The 16049-nt window shown below is 45.0% G+C and overlaps 1 protein-coding gene across 3 annotated transcripts in view; it reads left to right on the top strand.

Moving 5' to 3' along the window:
* The window catches only part of lyst (lysosomal trafficking regulator), a 208392-nt gene that overhangs the window by 69294 nt on the left and 123049 nt on the right, over positions 1–16049 (top strand). For all 3 annotated transcript variants that reach the window (XM_055635156.1, XM_055635157.1, XM_055635155.1), the window contains exon 4: positions 8400–8490. In XM_055635156.1, coding sequence (XP_055491131.1) covers positions 8400–8490 — 91 coding nt within the window. The remainder of the gene's footprint in view (positions 1–8399; positions 8491–16049) is intronic.

The raw sequence follows: 16049 nt of genomic DNA, 5'->3' as shown, positions 1-16049 counted from the left end.
CCACCCTCATTATATAGATCAAATTCGGACTAATGTCTCGTTGGTCTTCACTATCTTTACTTCAACTAGTGTCTATCTGTGATTCCACACCGCTGCTTGGAAGTATGCCGCGCCTGCGCGCTGGGTGGGTTCTTCACGTAATCCCTCATCGTAACTCCTCATAAAATACAGATCAAACTTCGTACTGGTAAGTACTCGTTTAATCTTACTATTAAAGTCCATTTTAAATCAGCTTTCTAGTGGGATCCTGTGAACGTGCTGGTTTAGAACGTTCACATTGCGGTAGATTTGTGCCCTCAAATGCCCAGAAAAATACTGCGGGATACAATGGGGCCAAAATTAGCTACTCGCAATATTAAACTTGTATAAAGGGTTCTAAAGAAGCCCTTTTTAATGTAAAAATAAGGTACATACCTTTAATTGTTTGCTTTATAAAACCCTGGGGCTGCGAGAGGTCGCGGGTTTAGAGAGTGATTTTTAAACTACTATAACTATTTTCAAGACCATAAAAACTAATATTACCTTTTGCGACGGGGTCTTTCAGCGATTTTTCGTTAATGATTTACTAGGCTGAACATTTTCGATTGCAACAGCCTAGTGAAAATCGCGTTTTAAACCCGCCCCCTCAAAACAGCGCCAAAATCACACACACGGGCTGGGGCAGATTTTCAACGACTCTTCAGGTAGGCTTTGCAACATACCTACTCTATAGCCTCTTCCGCAGTCATCTGTTGATGGTTCCAGCTAGGTCCTGCCGACTACACCAATGAAAAGGTTCACTACTTAATAAACAGACAACTCACAAAACGGTTAGGTTGACCAATTCAAGCTTTACTGATTATTGGCCGATGGAAGTGGTGAGAATACCAGCCAAGTAAGCAACACAGACACTTGACTTTCCTCGTGTCACCAATTCCATGAACAAAGAATTACATGGTATTTTATACTGTTTTTTTGTCACCTAAGCGCATTCCAAAGATGTTAGTCATGGTCAGAGGTACAGTCAATACACATTACCACAGGATGCATCTGAGTGTCTCTTGTCAATCAGCAGTCGCATATCAAAGGCATCCTATCAGTTGGTACTTTCAAGACAAGACATTTCAAAGGCATCGGTCATTGTCTCAATACACCTCACTGGGACTAGTCTGGGCTTCTCTCTCTCATCAACTGGTAGCTCTGGTGGGCGGCACGACTCTCGTCAGCAGTGGCCTCTGTAGCCCGTCCGCGTTTTATTATTTTCTGTCTATGTTTTTATGTAGTTTTTGTTATTTTTTGTTGGGGTGTGTGTGTGGGGGTGGAGTGGGAGGGAGGGGGAAACTTTTAAATCTCTCCCTGCACGGGAGACCCGACCTTTTCTCGTCGGGCCTCCGTTATCGTTGGGGCTGCAACGAGGAGCGGCCTCCAACAGGAAGAGACCGGGGACTCTGGTTCCGACGACTCACCTCACCATCGCGGGGCTGGCCGAGTCCGGAGCGGGTGGAGCGGTGGAGGAGCGCTGCTGCTGCTGCTGCTGCTGCTGCAGCCCGACCGGAGAGTCGGAGGCTTTAACTGCAGGTCTGTGGACGGCGGCACCGGGAGCCCGTGGGTCCCTGGAGGGAGACCGCTTTTTCAGGGCTCTCGCATCGGTGACTTCCCCCGCCCGAGTTGCGGGGTCGAGGAGCTCCTGGAGCGGGGGCCTAACATCACCGCCCCGCGCGGCTTGGAATGGCCGCGGGACTCTGCGAGCGCACGCCAAGGGCTCTAACACCAAGACCCGGTGGGCGACCTCTTATCTCTCTCACTTATCAATCTACTGGAGAAAGCCTGCTTGAGATGAAATATAAGTTATAATAGTCCAGGATTCCATTATATATATTTAAAAGCATTTGACCTTTTCCCTGTCGTGGTAAAGCAATTAACTTTTTGTGGGAATCAAGAGGCTGTAAGATGAAGTGCTGGAAGAACTCAGTAAATATAATAAAATGTCAGGTGTAGTTATGGGACAAACTGTTTGTAGTAACCAAGCTAGAGGACATGGGTGGAAATTCTCTGTCATAGACACCTGAAGCTCCTGGTTGCAAACCATTTCAAAACACTTTCACATCCCACTGTCTGTCCTCGGCCTCCTCCACTGCCAGGATGAAGCTAAACACACACTCAGGGGCAGATAGACACAAAATGCTGGAGTAACTCAGAGGGTCAGGAAACGTACGATACAATAGAACTTTATTTATCCCAGGAGGGAAATTGGTCTACCGACAGTCATAGAACACAAGATACATGAAACATGAAATTAAAGTTATGACTGGAAAGTATTAGGGATGTGCAAAGATTGGGGAGGTGGGGGGAGGGAAGTCAGTCGACCCCATGACAGAAGGGGGAGGTTGTACAGTTTGATAGCCACAGGGAATAAAGATGTTCTGAGGCATTCTGTACTGCATCTTGGTGGAACCAGTCTGTTGCTGAAGGTACTCCTCAGGTTAATCAGTGTGTCATAGAGGGGGTGAGCTGTATTGTCCAAGATACTGCACAGTTTGAGGAGCATCCTCCCCTCCAAGACCATCTCTGGAGGCATCTCTGGAGAAAAGGAATAGGTAACGTTTTGGGTCAAGACCCTTCTTGGTTTCCTGGTCCTCCAAAATATTCCACATGGAATTTAAACTGGAGGTGGAGACTGAGAGTCAGGGGATAGGGAAGCGAGAGATATAGTACTCACTAGACCGTGCCGACCCGTTGGTGCTCCCCCAATGCAAGATACCACCACTCACCTGTTCCCCCAACACAATATTGCACCACACACGCATAGCCCCCAATTGCGCAGGCGCAACTCATTTCTTCTCATCATCATCGCCCAGCAAGCCCTCCTCTTCCTCTTCACGCTCCCTCTTCAATTCCTAGAGAGGGTGGGGTGGTAGAGAGGGTGGGGTGGTAGAGAGGGAGGGGTAGTAGAGAGGGAGGGGTAGTAGAGAGGGAGGGGAGGAGGACGTAGGGAGAGGGGCAGAGAGGGAGGGGAGTCGAGAGAGAGAGAGAGGGAAGGGGGTAGAGCGAGAGGGATAGAGTTGGGGGTGGGAGGGTAGAGAGGAAGTGGGTAGAGAGGGAGGGGTGTAGATAGGGTTAGAGTGAGGGTAGATAGGGAGGGGGCATCTCCATCCTCCAACCGTCCCCATCTCCCTCCTCCACACCACCACCCCCTGCCCCATCTCCCTCCTCCACACCACCCCCCCCCGCCCCATCTCCCTCCTCCACACCACCACCCCCTGCCCTATCTCCCTCCTCCACACCACCCCCCCCCCCCCCATCCCCTCCTCCACACCACCCCCCCCACCCCATCTCCCCCTCCTCCTCCCCTCACTCCCATTCCCTGTCCCACTCCCATTCTCTGCCCCAGGACCTACCCAGGTCGTCCTTGGTTCCAGCGGCGGCTTATTTCTCGGTCCCGGTCACGGCCCCACCCCAAGCCCCGGGCTTGGCTCTCACTCTAGCTCGAGCACCAGGCTCGGCTCCAGCCAGGGCCCGCGGCTCCATCCTCGCCACCAGGTGTTGGGCGCCGGCAGCCACTGCACGAGCGCTGGAGTGGCCCCTCCCTCCCGGAGTGTCCAGTCCTGCCTTACGAGTCCATTGTGACGTCACTCAGGGTTTTTTTCCCCAAAATGGGTGAGTTTTCAGGCTGTTTTTAAAACTTTAAACGATTAAAACGTTCAGAAATATAGGTGGGAATGTGTTGGGAAGATGTTTATCGCCTTGACAGAAAAAATGTGAGTAGAATGTGTGAAAATGGGAAGACTGGCCTAGCGTTTGGAAGAAAATAGGAATGAATCAGATTGTGCCCATCTCTCTCACTCTCACACTCACTCTGACTCACCCTCACCCTCACCCTCGCACTCGCAGTCGCACTCGCACTCGCACTCGCACTCTCACTCTCATTCTCATTCTCACTCTCACTCTCACACACAAGAAGAGTTTTATTATATAGATAGATGAATGAAAGATATGCAATAAGTAATGATGATGAAGGAAAGGTGGAGCCCACAATGGTCCATTGTTGTCTGTGGGCTAGGTGAAAACAAGTTATACAGATAGCGAAATTCAACGGTACAATATTTAAACTAGTATGACGACCAGGATGGGGGAGGGATGGAGAGCCAGGGGATGCAAGGTTTACTTGAAATTTGAGAAATCAAAGTCATACCGCTGGGTTGTAAGCTGCCCAAGTGAAATATGAAGTGCTGTTCCTCCAATTTGCATTTGGCCTCGCTCTAACAATGGAGGAGGCCCAGGACAGGAAGGTCAGAAGGGAAGTTAAAGTGTTTGGCAATCGGGAGATCACGTCCCACTGATATATAGGAGTCCACATCTGGAACGACAGATACAGTAGCTGAGGTTGGAGGAGGTTCAGGTTCTGCCTAACCTGAAAGGACTGTCGGGGTCCTTGGACAGAGTCGAGGGAGGAGGTGTAGGGGCGGGTGTTGCATCTCTTGCGGTTGCAGGGGATGGTACCTGGGGAGGGGATGAGTTAACCAGGGTGTTGTAGAGGGAATGGTCTCTGCAGAAAGTGAAAAGGGGTGGAGAATGGAAAATATGACTAGTGGTGGGATCCCTTGGAGGTGGCGAAAATGTTAGGAGACGGAGGAATTGGGAGTAGGGGACCCAGTCTTTGCAGGCGGCAGGGTGGGAAGAAGTGTAGCCTAGATAGTTATGGGAGAGTAGGATTGTAATAGATGTCATTCGATAGTCTATCTCCTGTGATGGAGACGGTGAGATCAAGAAAGGGGAGGGTGGTGTTGGAGATGGTCCAAGTGACTTTGAGTGCAGGATGGAAATTGGTAGTGAAGTAAATCAAGTCCATGAGTTCTGCATGGGTGCAGGAGGTAGCATTGATGCAGTCATCAATGTAGAGGCGATAGAGTTCAGAGATAGGGCTAGTGTTCGCCTGGAACAGGGATTGTTCGACATAGCCTACAAAGAGGCAAACTGGGGCCCATGTGAGTGCCGATGGCTATGCCTTTGATTTGGAGGAAGTGGGAGGAGTCGAAAGAGAAGTTGTTGAGAGTGAGGACCAGCTCTGCTGGGGGGGAGGAGGGTGTTAGTAGAGGGAAATTGGCTGGTACTGCTGTCGAGGAGGAAAGGTAGGGCTTTAAGGTCTTCCTGGTGGGGGACGGAGGTGTAGAATGACAGAACGTCCACAGTAAAAATGGGGGAATGAGGGCCTGGAAAACTGAAGTGAAACTAGGGGAACAGTACCTCTGTAATCTGCCAACTCCCTTGCTCTTCCTCATTCCTTTTGTCCACCCTGATCCTCTCGCACGTACCCTTCTTTCGCATTACACCCTGCCTCTCCTCTTCCTGTTGCTTTTTCACCCACAACATCCACCCATTGCCCATGGACTCCTCCCTTTCGGCCCCTTTCCCCGTCCTCTTTCTCTCACCCCACTCAGGTGTACACAAAAGATCATTGACTGTGGACCCCTACTTTGGTATAAAGTGCCTGGACCTGATGATATACCCGGTCGTGTTCTAAAAACCTGTGCGGACCAACTGGCTGGAGTTTTTACGGACATCTTCAACCTCTCACTTCTGAGGTCTGAGGTTCCCACCTGCTTCAAGATTCAAGATTCAAGAGTTTATTGTCATGTGTTCCTGATAGGACAATGAAATTCTTGTTTTGCTTCAGCACAACATAACATAGTAGGCATTGACTACAAAACAGATCAGTGTGTCCATATACCATTATATACGTATATACACACATGAATAAATAAACTGATAACATGCTTGGGTCAAGTCGTCAGATTTATTTGTCGCGTGCACATAAAGTGCAGTGAAATGATTTTGCCAGCAGCGGTACAATCAAAAAAAGAACACACAATGCACAATAAAAATTTAACACAAACATCCACCACAGCATTCATCACTCTGGTGGAAAGCACAAAGTTTGGTCAGTCCTCCTCCATTATCCCCTGTGGTTGGGACCACAACCCACCGCAGTCGCTGCTGCGGGAGGCACATATGCAGCCAAGGTAAATCCCGAATCGGCGCTTCCCTACCGGAGACCGCGGCTTGAAGATGACATAGGCCACAGACTGGCGGTCGAAGATCTAAAGTCCCTGCCGCGCCGCAGCTAGAAGCACCGCAGACCGCAGGGCCGGCGGTCGGAGCTCCTCTCCAGGGATCCCCGGCGAGGGATCCCGCTCCGGATGGTAAGTCCCCGCCGCGCCCGCGGTTAAAAGTAGGCCGCGGGCCAGTGGTCGGAGCTCTTCTCCTCCGAGGTCCCCAACGAGGGATCCCAGGCTCCGGACACTGCGCCGGCTGGAGCACCGCAGACCGCGGCTTCAGGCTGCCGCGGGCCAGCGAACGGAGCGTCCCCTCCGGCGACCCCTGGCGAGGGCTCGCCCGCTCCGTGACGAAAGAGTCCACACTGCGCCAGCTGCTGAAGCCCCGGGCGCGTCTCCGGGAAAGGCCGCACCGATCCTCTGTGTTAGGCCGCGAGGGAGGCGACATGGAAAAGTCGCCTCTCCGTGGAGGAGGCGGCCAAAGTGGTTTCCCCCCTACCCCCCCCCCCCCCCGTTACCCCCCCACACCACGCCCCACACAAAACACACCAAGAAACATTAAAAACACGCATTGGGACACTAAAAAAACAAAAAAAGTGGAAAAAACTAACGCTGCTGGCAGGGCAGCCGACTCGCTGCGCCCCCATCGAGCATGCAAACAAAGTTTCTCACTGTATTTTGGTACACATGAAAGTAATAAACCAATGAAACCAGTGAGCTGGATAAAATATTCAATTGGCTTGGCATAGCTTAGCCCAACCTGAACATGAATTTTTAATCTGATTATGCACTTGAATCAACCCAAACCCGACACACATGTTGGTCCTGCTGAGTTTATGTTAAATGGCTAGATGCGAATAGATAGCAAGTAGGCAGAGGATTTTAGATATATTATAAAGAAGAATATAATGGAACAAACTGGCTGAGGAAGTGTAGTGGCAGCTACAATTGGGACATTTAAAAGATACTTGGATAGGTACAAGTTGGGAGGTAAAAAGACAAATCTATCCACTCTGGTTGGGCAACTTGGTCAGCACGGATGAGTTGGACCGAAGAAACTGTTTCCATGCTACATAGTTCTGTGAGTAATAGCTTAAATTATGCAAAACTGTTATAATGAGTACCTGCAGGTAAGGGCACATTTAACATGTAGGAGCAGCAAGTGATTAGGAAGGCAAGTGGCTGTCACCCTTGATTGTGAAGAATAGAAAGGATTTGTATCTGGAAAATGGAGATGGTAAGAGATCAGTCTTGATCTTTTTGAAAAACTGAGCTTGGTTGAAAGTCCTAGTGGGCTATTCTTTATATGTTTCTTGATCATTAACTGACTCCTTAATGTGACACGCTATGGTTGTACAGCCAATATATTAAAAAATCCTATTTTTGAGGCCATCCCATTGTTTTTGATAATCAATTATTATAGTAAACCCTTGCAATAATGGTCTGTTATTGCCAACTGTACACTATAACCGAGTGAGGGGGCGGATAAAGTTCAACCAACACTGGGAGGAAAGAAAGACATGTTGGGGGTGTTAAACAAGCGGGCCCAGTCACACCACCTTCATGTTGCTTACTCTCTCCGCTACCACGACTGGAAGCATGCCAGGTGACCCCAGCTCATTGGGTAACTGATGAAAGTGGGGGGGCAGAGCAACGGGAGCCTTAATGGGATACCTAACCAAAATCCACTATTTAGAGGTCCGGTATTGTGAGGTACTGTATTATGAATTATGACTTTTTAAAATGGACATGTTATACAATTGGTTATTTAAGAATTAGTTCTTTCAGGTAGCTTTATTTGAAACAAAATTAATGTTTGTTTCTTTCTTAGCATGGGGTTCAAAGCAATTTAAAATTACGCACAAAACTGTTTTAAATTCAAGGTTATTTATGTTGAAAAATGAAAAGAAATCCATGGTATCAATGTCCCCAGAGAATGGCTGTGTTAAAATTGTCATAACCTATAAAGGTTGATTAATGATCTGTTAATATGTTCAGTGCGATTATTATGACTATTTTGGGGTGTGATGTATCTGAAATATTTAACGTAGCCTTGTAACTTGATTATAGTTTCAGTAGAACTCAGAACTGAAAATAGCCACCTCACTGGATCACAGTTAATCATTTCTCAGAACGCATGCTTTTAATTATCACCTAATGAATCCTCCCACTGCACAGTGAGGAATTCTTTTAACATGAAAGATTTGAACGGCTTTGTTATTTTTAGAAGAAATCACAGACAGTTGTAAAATTTAATGCTATTGCTTGATATATTGCCTGCTTTACAGACGCTCAGAAATGTTCAGGCATGTAGTTGGAAGGTCGTTCTGAATATGGTCCTCACATTATCTCATTTACTTTTCATAGGAATTAACTTGCCGAGAGGAATTACTTACCTTACTCCTGTCACTTCTTCCCCTTGTTTGGAAGATACCTGTCCAACAAGAGAGAGCTTCAGGTTGGTGATCTACCTTTTCAAAATTTTTGTTTGTGTTAATTCACATGTTCTTTTGTTGTTGAGAGATCTGTGTGTAATTTATAGGAGATTTAAAATTCTTGAAGCTATAAGAGTTTTCTCTCTGAAAAGCTTTGGAGATGCACTTAAAGAAACTGCACGAGTCATGTATAATGCATTCTTTGTGCTTGTGTTATTAATGTAACTGAAAGATACATGTCTGCGTGTTAACTTTTAAAGGTATGCGGAGTGGGCCGTGTTGAAGAAAATGAACTGTGTGCGACGTTTCACTTTTTACTTGTAGAAATGATTATTGGGCAAATAGTTTGCTCTTTTGATCTGGTGCCACATTTTTAGCAGATTCAGTAAATGCGCATTCAACAATCGAACAATTTTCTAACCACGCTCTGCCAGAAATTAAATTAATAAATGATGCGAATGAGAATCTGTGCAACATTCCTCATTCTTGCCAAAGCCAATTTTAACAAGAGAGGAAAGACCTTGATATCCCCACCATTTGTGATCTCAGTGACTGTGTGGGTGAGGGATCCATCTATGAAAACCATGTTTACTAAAGAAAGCGGACCTCAGATATCCTACAATGGAAAGCCTCATCTTGGAGCAGATATTATGGTGATGGAGTAATTGAGAGTAAAGGATAGTGTTTGTGCAAGAGACAGGGTGGGCAGAGGTGTCGTTCAGAAAACAGTGGGATTCTGTGGGTTTCTAGTAGACGTCAGTTGATAGTCTGTCCTCTGTGATAGAAGCAGACGTCAGCGATTCTACGTCCCCATCCACCTACGTTCCTTCCTCTGGCTTCACAATTTGCACATCTTCTATCATCTCCTTGTCTCACTGTGTCTTTTCATCTCTGGCCTTTGACCAACCATATACCACTCAAACACTCCCTGGAGGAGTTTTGGGAACTGAGGAGCATGCTAAAAAAAAAGAAAATCAGGAGGGTGAAAAGGGGACAGGAGATAGCTCTGGCAGATAATATTGAAACTGTCAACTCTGGAGCCACAGGAGATGGGCAAGGTCCTCAATGAGTATTTCTCCTTTGTTCTTACTGTGAAGAAAGATATGAGGACTGGGGAACTTGGGAAAGTCAATGGAAGTGTTTTGAGTGCAATCAGTATTATGATCAAGATGATGTTGAAGGCCCTAATGTCTATGAAGGTAGACAAACCTCCTGGGCCTGATTGGATATATCCGAGGACACTGAAGGAAGCTAGAGAGGAAATTGCAGATGGCCTGGCCAAGATTTAGGAGTTGTCACGGGTAAGTTGCCGGGAGATTGGAAGGTGGCAAATGTTGTGCCTCTATTTAAGAAGGGCTATAGGGAAAAGCCTGGAATCTACAGACCAGTGGGTCTAACATCTGTGGTTGGAAAGTTGGATAGAGTATTCTGAGGGATAAGATATATCTGAATTTAGATGGACAAAGGCTGATTAGGAATAGTCAGCATGGTTTTGTATGTGGGACATCATGTTGCATGTATTTGAGTTTTTTGAAGATGTGATCAAAAAGGTTGTTGAGGGAAGAGCTGTAGACCTTGATTTCAGCAAAGCATTTGAGAAGTTTCCGCATGGTAGGCTACTCTGGAAGGTTAGATAGCATGTGATTGAAGGGAAGATAGCAGACTGGATAGAAAAGTGGCTATATATTTTAGAGAAACAGGCCCAATGAGTCCGCACTGACCAGCAATCTCCGCATATTAACACAAGTCTACACACACTAGGGACAATTTACACTTATACGAAGTATACAAACCCAAGCCAAGCAACCTACAAACCTGCAAATCTTTGGATTGTGGGAGAAAAACCGAAGATATCGAACAAAACCCACGCGGTCACAGGGAGAAAGTACAAACTCCGTACAGACAGCACATGTAGTCAGTATCGGACCCGGGTCCCCGGCATTGCAAGGGCTGTAAGGCAGCAACTCCTCTACCACTGCGCCACAGAGCCGCCCATAGGAGGCTTCATGGCAGGAAGAAGAGCTTGATGGTGGAAGGTTGATTTTCAGACTGGAGGCCTGTGACTAATGATGTGTCTCGGGGTTCGGTGCAGGGCCCATTGCTGTATCTCATTTATATTAATTATTTGGATGAGATTGTACAAGGTATGATTAGTAGGTTTACAGACGACACTAAAGTGGGTGGTAAAGTAGATAGTAAAGAAGGTTGTCAAAAATTGCAGCATTATGTTACCAGAAAATACTCCCTTTTGTTTAAAACAAATTTCCAACCATTAATTACTAAACTTTATACGTATATTCAATTTTGGAAAACACTGCCTAGCTCTCTTCTCGGTAGACTAAATGCCGTAAAGATGATCTTCCTTCCGCAACTTTTATACTTATTCCAGTCAATACCGATACATCTCCATAAACGTTTAAAAAAAAAAATCGATTCCATGGTCACTAATTTCATCTTTGACTATAAAATCCACCGAATACACAAAATACATTTGTGTAAATCCAAAGAGAATGGAGGATTAGTCTTACCTAACTTCCTCTTTTATTATTAGGCTACCAATATTAAAACTATAATTTTTTGGCTGGATGATTCATATCAACAGGCAAACTGGCTAAAAATGGAAAGGGAAGAATGTTCGCCTTTCTGTATAGGTTCAATTGTCCTGTCTCCAATATCCCTGAGTAAGTTAAATGTATGAGCATAACCCGATAATACACAGTACTATCCGTATCGTTTCCAGTTGAAACTCAAACTGAGAAACATGTCTCTCCTTCTCCCCATTGCAAATAATCCCTCTTTTAAATCATCCACTCTTGATGTGGTTTTTGTTCAATGGAAGAATCAGGGAATCAATACAGTGAGAGACCTCCATCAGAAGGGGACTCTTTCTTCCTTTCAAGAACTGCAGGAGAAATATGATTTGAACACTAATACGTTTTTCAGATACCTCCAAGTTAGGGATTACCTGAGAACATACATACAAGACTGCTCCTCTGTAGGTCCAGATATACTAGATGAATGTTTGAATAGACACGCAGATACAGAGAAGTTGATTTCCCACATTTACAATGGCCTCCAAAACGTCGACACTCCATCTTCTTCTTCTTGCGATGGCGTGCACAGCCTAAAGTTGTAGGACAACTTGTTCTATTTTATCTTACTTGATTGTGAACGCCAGGTTGGTTGCACTCATTGAAACAGGGCGGACCACGTGAAGATTGCAATCTCTCACCCCAACTCCATCTTCTAAGATTTATAGACGTTCATGGGAGGATGTGATGGGTCAACATATCTCCAAGGATATATGGGACGAAGGCCGACAATACATACATCATTGTTCTTTAAATGCCAGACATTGCCTGATACAGTTTAAAGTACTGCACAGGTTATATTACTCAAAGACCAAATTGAGCAAGATCCTCCCCAGTGTTTCTCCCCTTTGAGATAAATGTCACTCTCCAGAAGCCACCTTAACCCATACTTTTGTACTTTGTACAAAAATAGAAAACTTTTGGACGGAAGTCTTTAATGTTACTTCTAAAACACTGAAAATTCCACGAGAGCCAGACCCAAAACTGATAATACTGGAAGTATCAGAGACATGTGTTAATTTAATGGTATTTCAAAGACGTTTTCTTGATTATTGTACTTCCGGTGGCGCTGGTGCCAGCAGCCTCCACTTTCAGCCGGGTATCTTTTTGTTTTTTTGTTTTTTTAGTTATGTGAAGTGTATTTTTTATGATTTTTTTAATGTCTTTATGTGGGGGAAGAGGGCACGGTGCGGGGGATACCGTCCTTCAGCCGCTTCCTGGTGAGGACGCGACTATTATTCGATTAAATGTCTGGCATTTAAAGACCAGGGTCAAATGGAATATGAGGCATTGTTCCTCCAATTAAATCTGTAATTGATTTAGGTGAAGCATCAAATAAGCTGGTTCTTCTCTACTTAGAAAACCATGGATTACATTGGTAATTGGTCATTGCGTGACAATGCCTTTTATGTAACAACTCCATTTTATTATTTGCTAGACCAAGTGGGACCCGTTGGGTCCCTGTCACACGGGAGGCCTGGTCCCCCAACGCAACCCGTTTCCCCAATGCATTATTCTACCACTCACCCTTGGCCCCCCACGGAAGGCCTGGTCCCCCAACGCAACCCGTTCCCCAATGCAATATTCCAGCACTCACCCATAGCCCCTAACTGCGCGGGGGTGGCTCATTTCCCCTTAACCCCAGCACTCCCTCCCCCTCTTCACCCCCTCCCTCTTTTTAAACTTTGAAAATTTGATTTTTCACTTTAAAAAATCCAATTGCCCTTGCTGCCAAAACTCAGTGTCCTGTGATTTACAACATTGTAATGGGCAGGACAATTGGATTTTTTACAGAGGAAAGTTAAGCCGGCCATTTATGTAAATGAGATTCCATTGTGACGTCATAGCTGCTAACTGCCACTGCAACTTGATCTGATTTTTCGAGTTGATTGTGATGTCAGTCGGAATTTTTTTTCTTGAAAATGAGAATGTTGAAAACAGTAATATTTTGAAGCTGTTTTTAAAAGGTTAGAAACTTGTTAAATATAGGTTGAAATGCGACGGGAAGATATTTATCCAGTGGGCTGAAAAAATATGAGTAGCATGTCTGAAAATAGGAAGGCTGTGGCCTAGCTTTTGGAAGAAGATACAAATTAAGGAGATTAAAAGAAAGCCAACACAACCCTGCAAACACACAGATATTTAGAATGTTAAGAACAAAGGGAAGCATTTTAGTATATACTAGATCAAGTGCAGACCCGTTGGGTCTGCTCCCCCAACGCAGCCGTTCCCTGCCTGTAGCCCACACGGGAGACGTGGTCCTCCAACTCAAGCGCCTCAGGAATCAGCAGTGCGGCTGTTTTTAAATGGCGTCTTTGAGGCGAGATGCGGGCGCCAGCAGCCGTTATGGTTGCTGGCCAGCAGGAGGCGACAAAATGAGTGAGTGGTGGGGAGAGAAGGATTTTATTAAAAACGTGTACATAAAGATGACAAAATTTAATGAGGAGTGGATACTTGGAATGAAAAGTGAAATCTCTACCGAAATGGAAAAAATCAGGGCGTTTGTGGGTGGGGCGTTGGCGTAGCAACGAATCAAAGGGTGGCAGCCACAAGTCAGAAACACACACAGCCAGACACACACACAGTTTTAATATTATATAGATAAATATATATACTAGACCAAGTGGGAACCGTTGGGCCCCGTTCCCCCAACGCAATATTCCACCACTCACCCGTTCCCCCAACACAACCCGTTTACACCACTCACCCGTTTCCCCCCAACTCATCCCATTCCCCCAACGCAATATTTCACACTCATCCATAGCCCCCAACTGCGCAGGAGCGGCTCATTTTTCCTCATCCCCCATCAGTCTCTCCCCCTCCTCTTCACCCCTCCTCTTCACCCTCCCCCTTCTCTCTCCTCCCCTCCTTCACTCCCTCCCTTGCCTCTCCCTCCCTCACTCCCTCCATATCCCCTATACCCTCCCTACCCCCCTCTCCCTCTATCTCCCTGCTCCCCCACTCCTCACCTCCGCCTATCCCACTCTGCCACTAAATATAATGTTTAAATAACATTTCTCCCCCTCCCCCACACCATCCCTCTCCTTACAACAATGTAACAAATCTCTCATTACACTGTTGACAGGCAGTGTATGTAAATGAGATCCCATTGTGACATCATATGCTGCTAACTGCCAATGGAACACTGCTGACGGGCAGTTTATGTAAATTAGATCCCATTGTGACATCATAGCCGCTAACCCGCAGTGCAGATGGAAGAAAATGTTCTCAAAGTCGGATTTTATAATGTTAAAAATATGAATAACTTGTAAAATATAACATCAATCTGAACGGAACTTGACCACACTCATAGACAATGGTGAATAAGGTGGGCCAAAATTGTAGTGCTGTCGTGTACCGTTTTGGCGTAATTCAAGGCATGTCTACGCTCGCACACAGACAGACTCACAAACAAACAAGATGAGAGTTTTAGTAATATACAGATGGATGGATGGACGGACGGGCGTGCGTGCCTGCAGCTGTGTTTGAAATCCCTTATGGGTATGGGATCACAAGATTCTGTTTCCAGCAGTCTTGGCAAACAATTTAATGCTGAACTTGGATCATCATGCTGTATCAGTACGCATGAGTCACTACGCCCTAGTCCTGTTTGATTTACTGTGTGGAATGTTTTGTTTGAATTGAATACATAGGCAATCTTCTATAGGGATAACAGCAAAGTTGTTTTATCATGTCAACGAATGACCCTAACATTCAGAGTCGATCAATTTATCTTTAGCCTTGCGTGAAAAGGGTGAGCATGATTACTAATCCGGTGTTCATACAGTTTTCTGGCTGTTGCTCACCTTAGATATTACTTTGAATGCTTAGCCACTTGAATACAGTACTGATTAATGTCAGGTCACATTACTGTGAATAATATGAATCTCTTTGACTTATGTAAACCTTCCTTAAGGCAAATAAATACTTAATATTTACTAGTATTTTCTTTTTTATTATGTTACATAATTATTGGGCATTACTGAATATACTGGAAATACAACGGGTGATATTTGCAGAAATTCTGGTCTGCACCTAATTAATTTTAATTAAGATGTTCTGTAATGCCATTACAGTAATTGCCAGTAGAGCCTGAAGAAGGGTCTTGACCCGAAACGTCACCCATTGCTTCTCTCCAGAGATGACCCGCTGAGTTACTTCAGCTTTTTGTGTCTATCTTATCCCATTACATTGGTTTCCATGCTCCTATCTCAGCGAGCATGAAAAAAATCAAGGTTAACCTCATTGTAGCTATTGTAATATTGCTGCTGATAAATGAGGGTTTGTGGTCATTGGCAGATAAATAAATGCATTTATATCCTCCACAGCTTGTACATTGCTCAGATGTAGACCTTATTAAATGTTTTCTCCCATTCTCATTCATTATGGCTATTCCATAGCTTTTATAACCAAACTGCTTGGAGGTCAATACTAGAAATTAATCATCTTTTTTTAATCTCCTTAAAGGCAAATCTTAGTATTGTAACGGACTCACTCCATTAAAATTGTATTCCAAGGTCCGTGTTTCTTGTGTTTGTAAATTATTTTCACAGCAGTGTGCTAGAATTTTGGATATGTTGTTACCATAGTTGAATGTTACATTTCATCAGTTATCTGGCATATCAGCAAGGATATGTTGAATCTTGAATCATCATTTTTGTGTTGTAATCTAGGCTTCACTCGCAAATATTTTTAGGAATATATGTGATGTTGCAATACATGAGACCATACAATAGAATGTATAATTCATTTTAATATTGGTGTACATTCTGGAACTAGTACTCCCTCACTTTCTTTTCAGAAGGTGTGAGTGTATCAAGAGACTCCAGTTTGAGTAAGTTAGGCCATTCTTAACCAACAGAAGATAGGCTAAACATATATAGTTCCTCTTGAACTCAAAATCTTATCGCAAGATGTAAATTATTCAGAAAAATGATTATTTATGACAATGTCAACTTTTTGTGTCCAGCTCTGTCTGCTAGAAATATATA

The sequence above is a fragment of the Leucoraja erinacea genome, chromosome 5 (assembly GCF_028641065.1).
Source record: "Leucoraja erinacea ecotype New England chromosome 5, Leri_hhj_1, whole genome shotgun sequence".
Lineage (NCBI taxonomy): Eukaryota > Metazoa > Chordata > Chondrichthyes > Rajiformes > Rajidae > Leucoraja > Leucoraja erinaceus.
The sequence above is the reverse complement of the archived record's forward strand: the minus strand, read 5'-3'. Positions and strand labels throughout refer to the sequence as shown.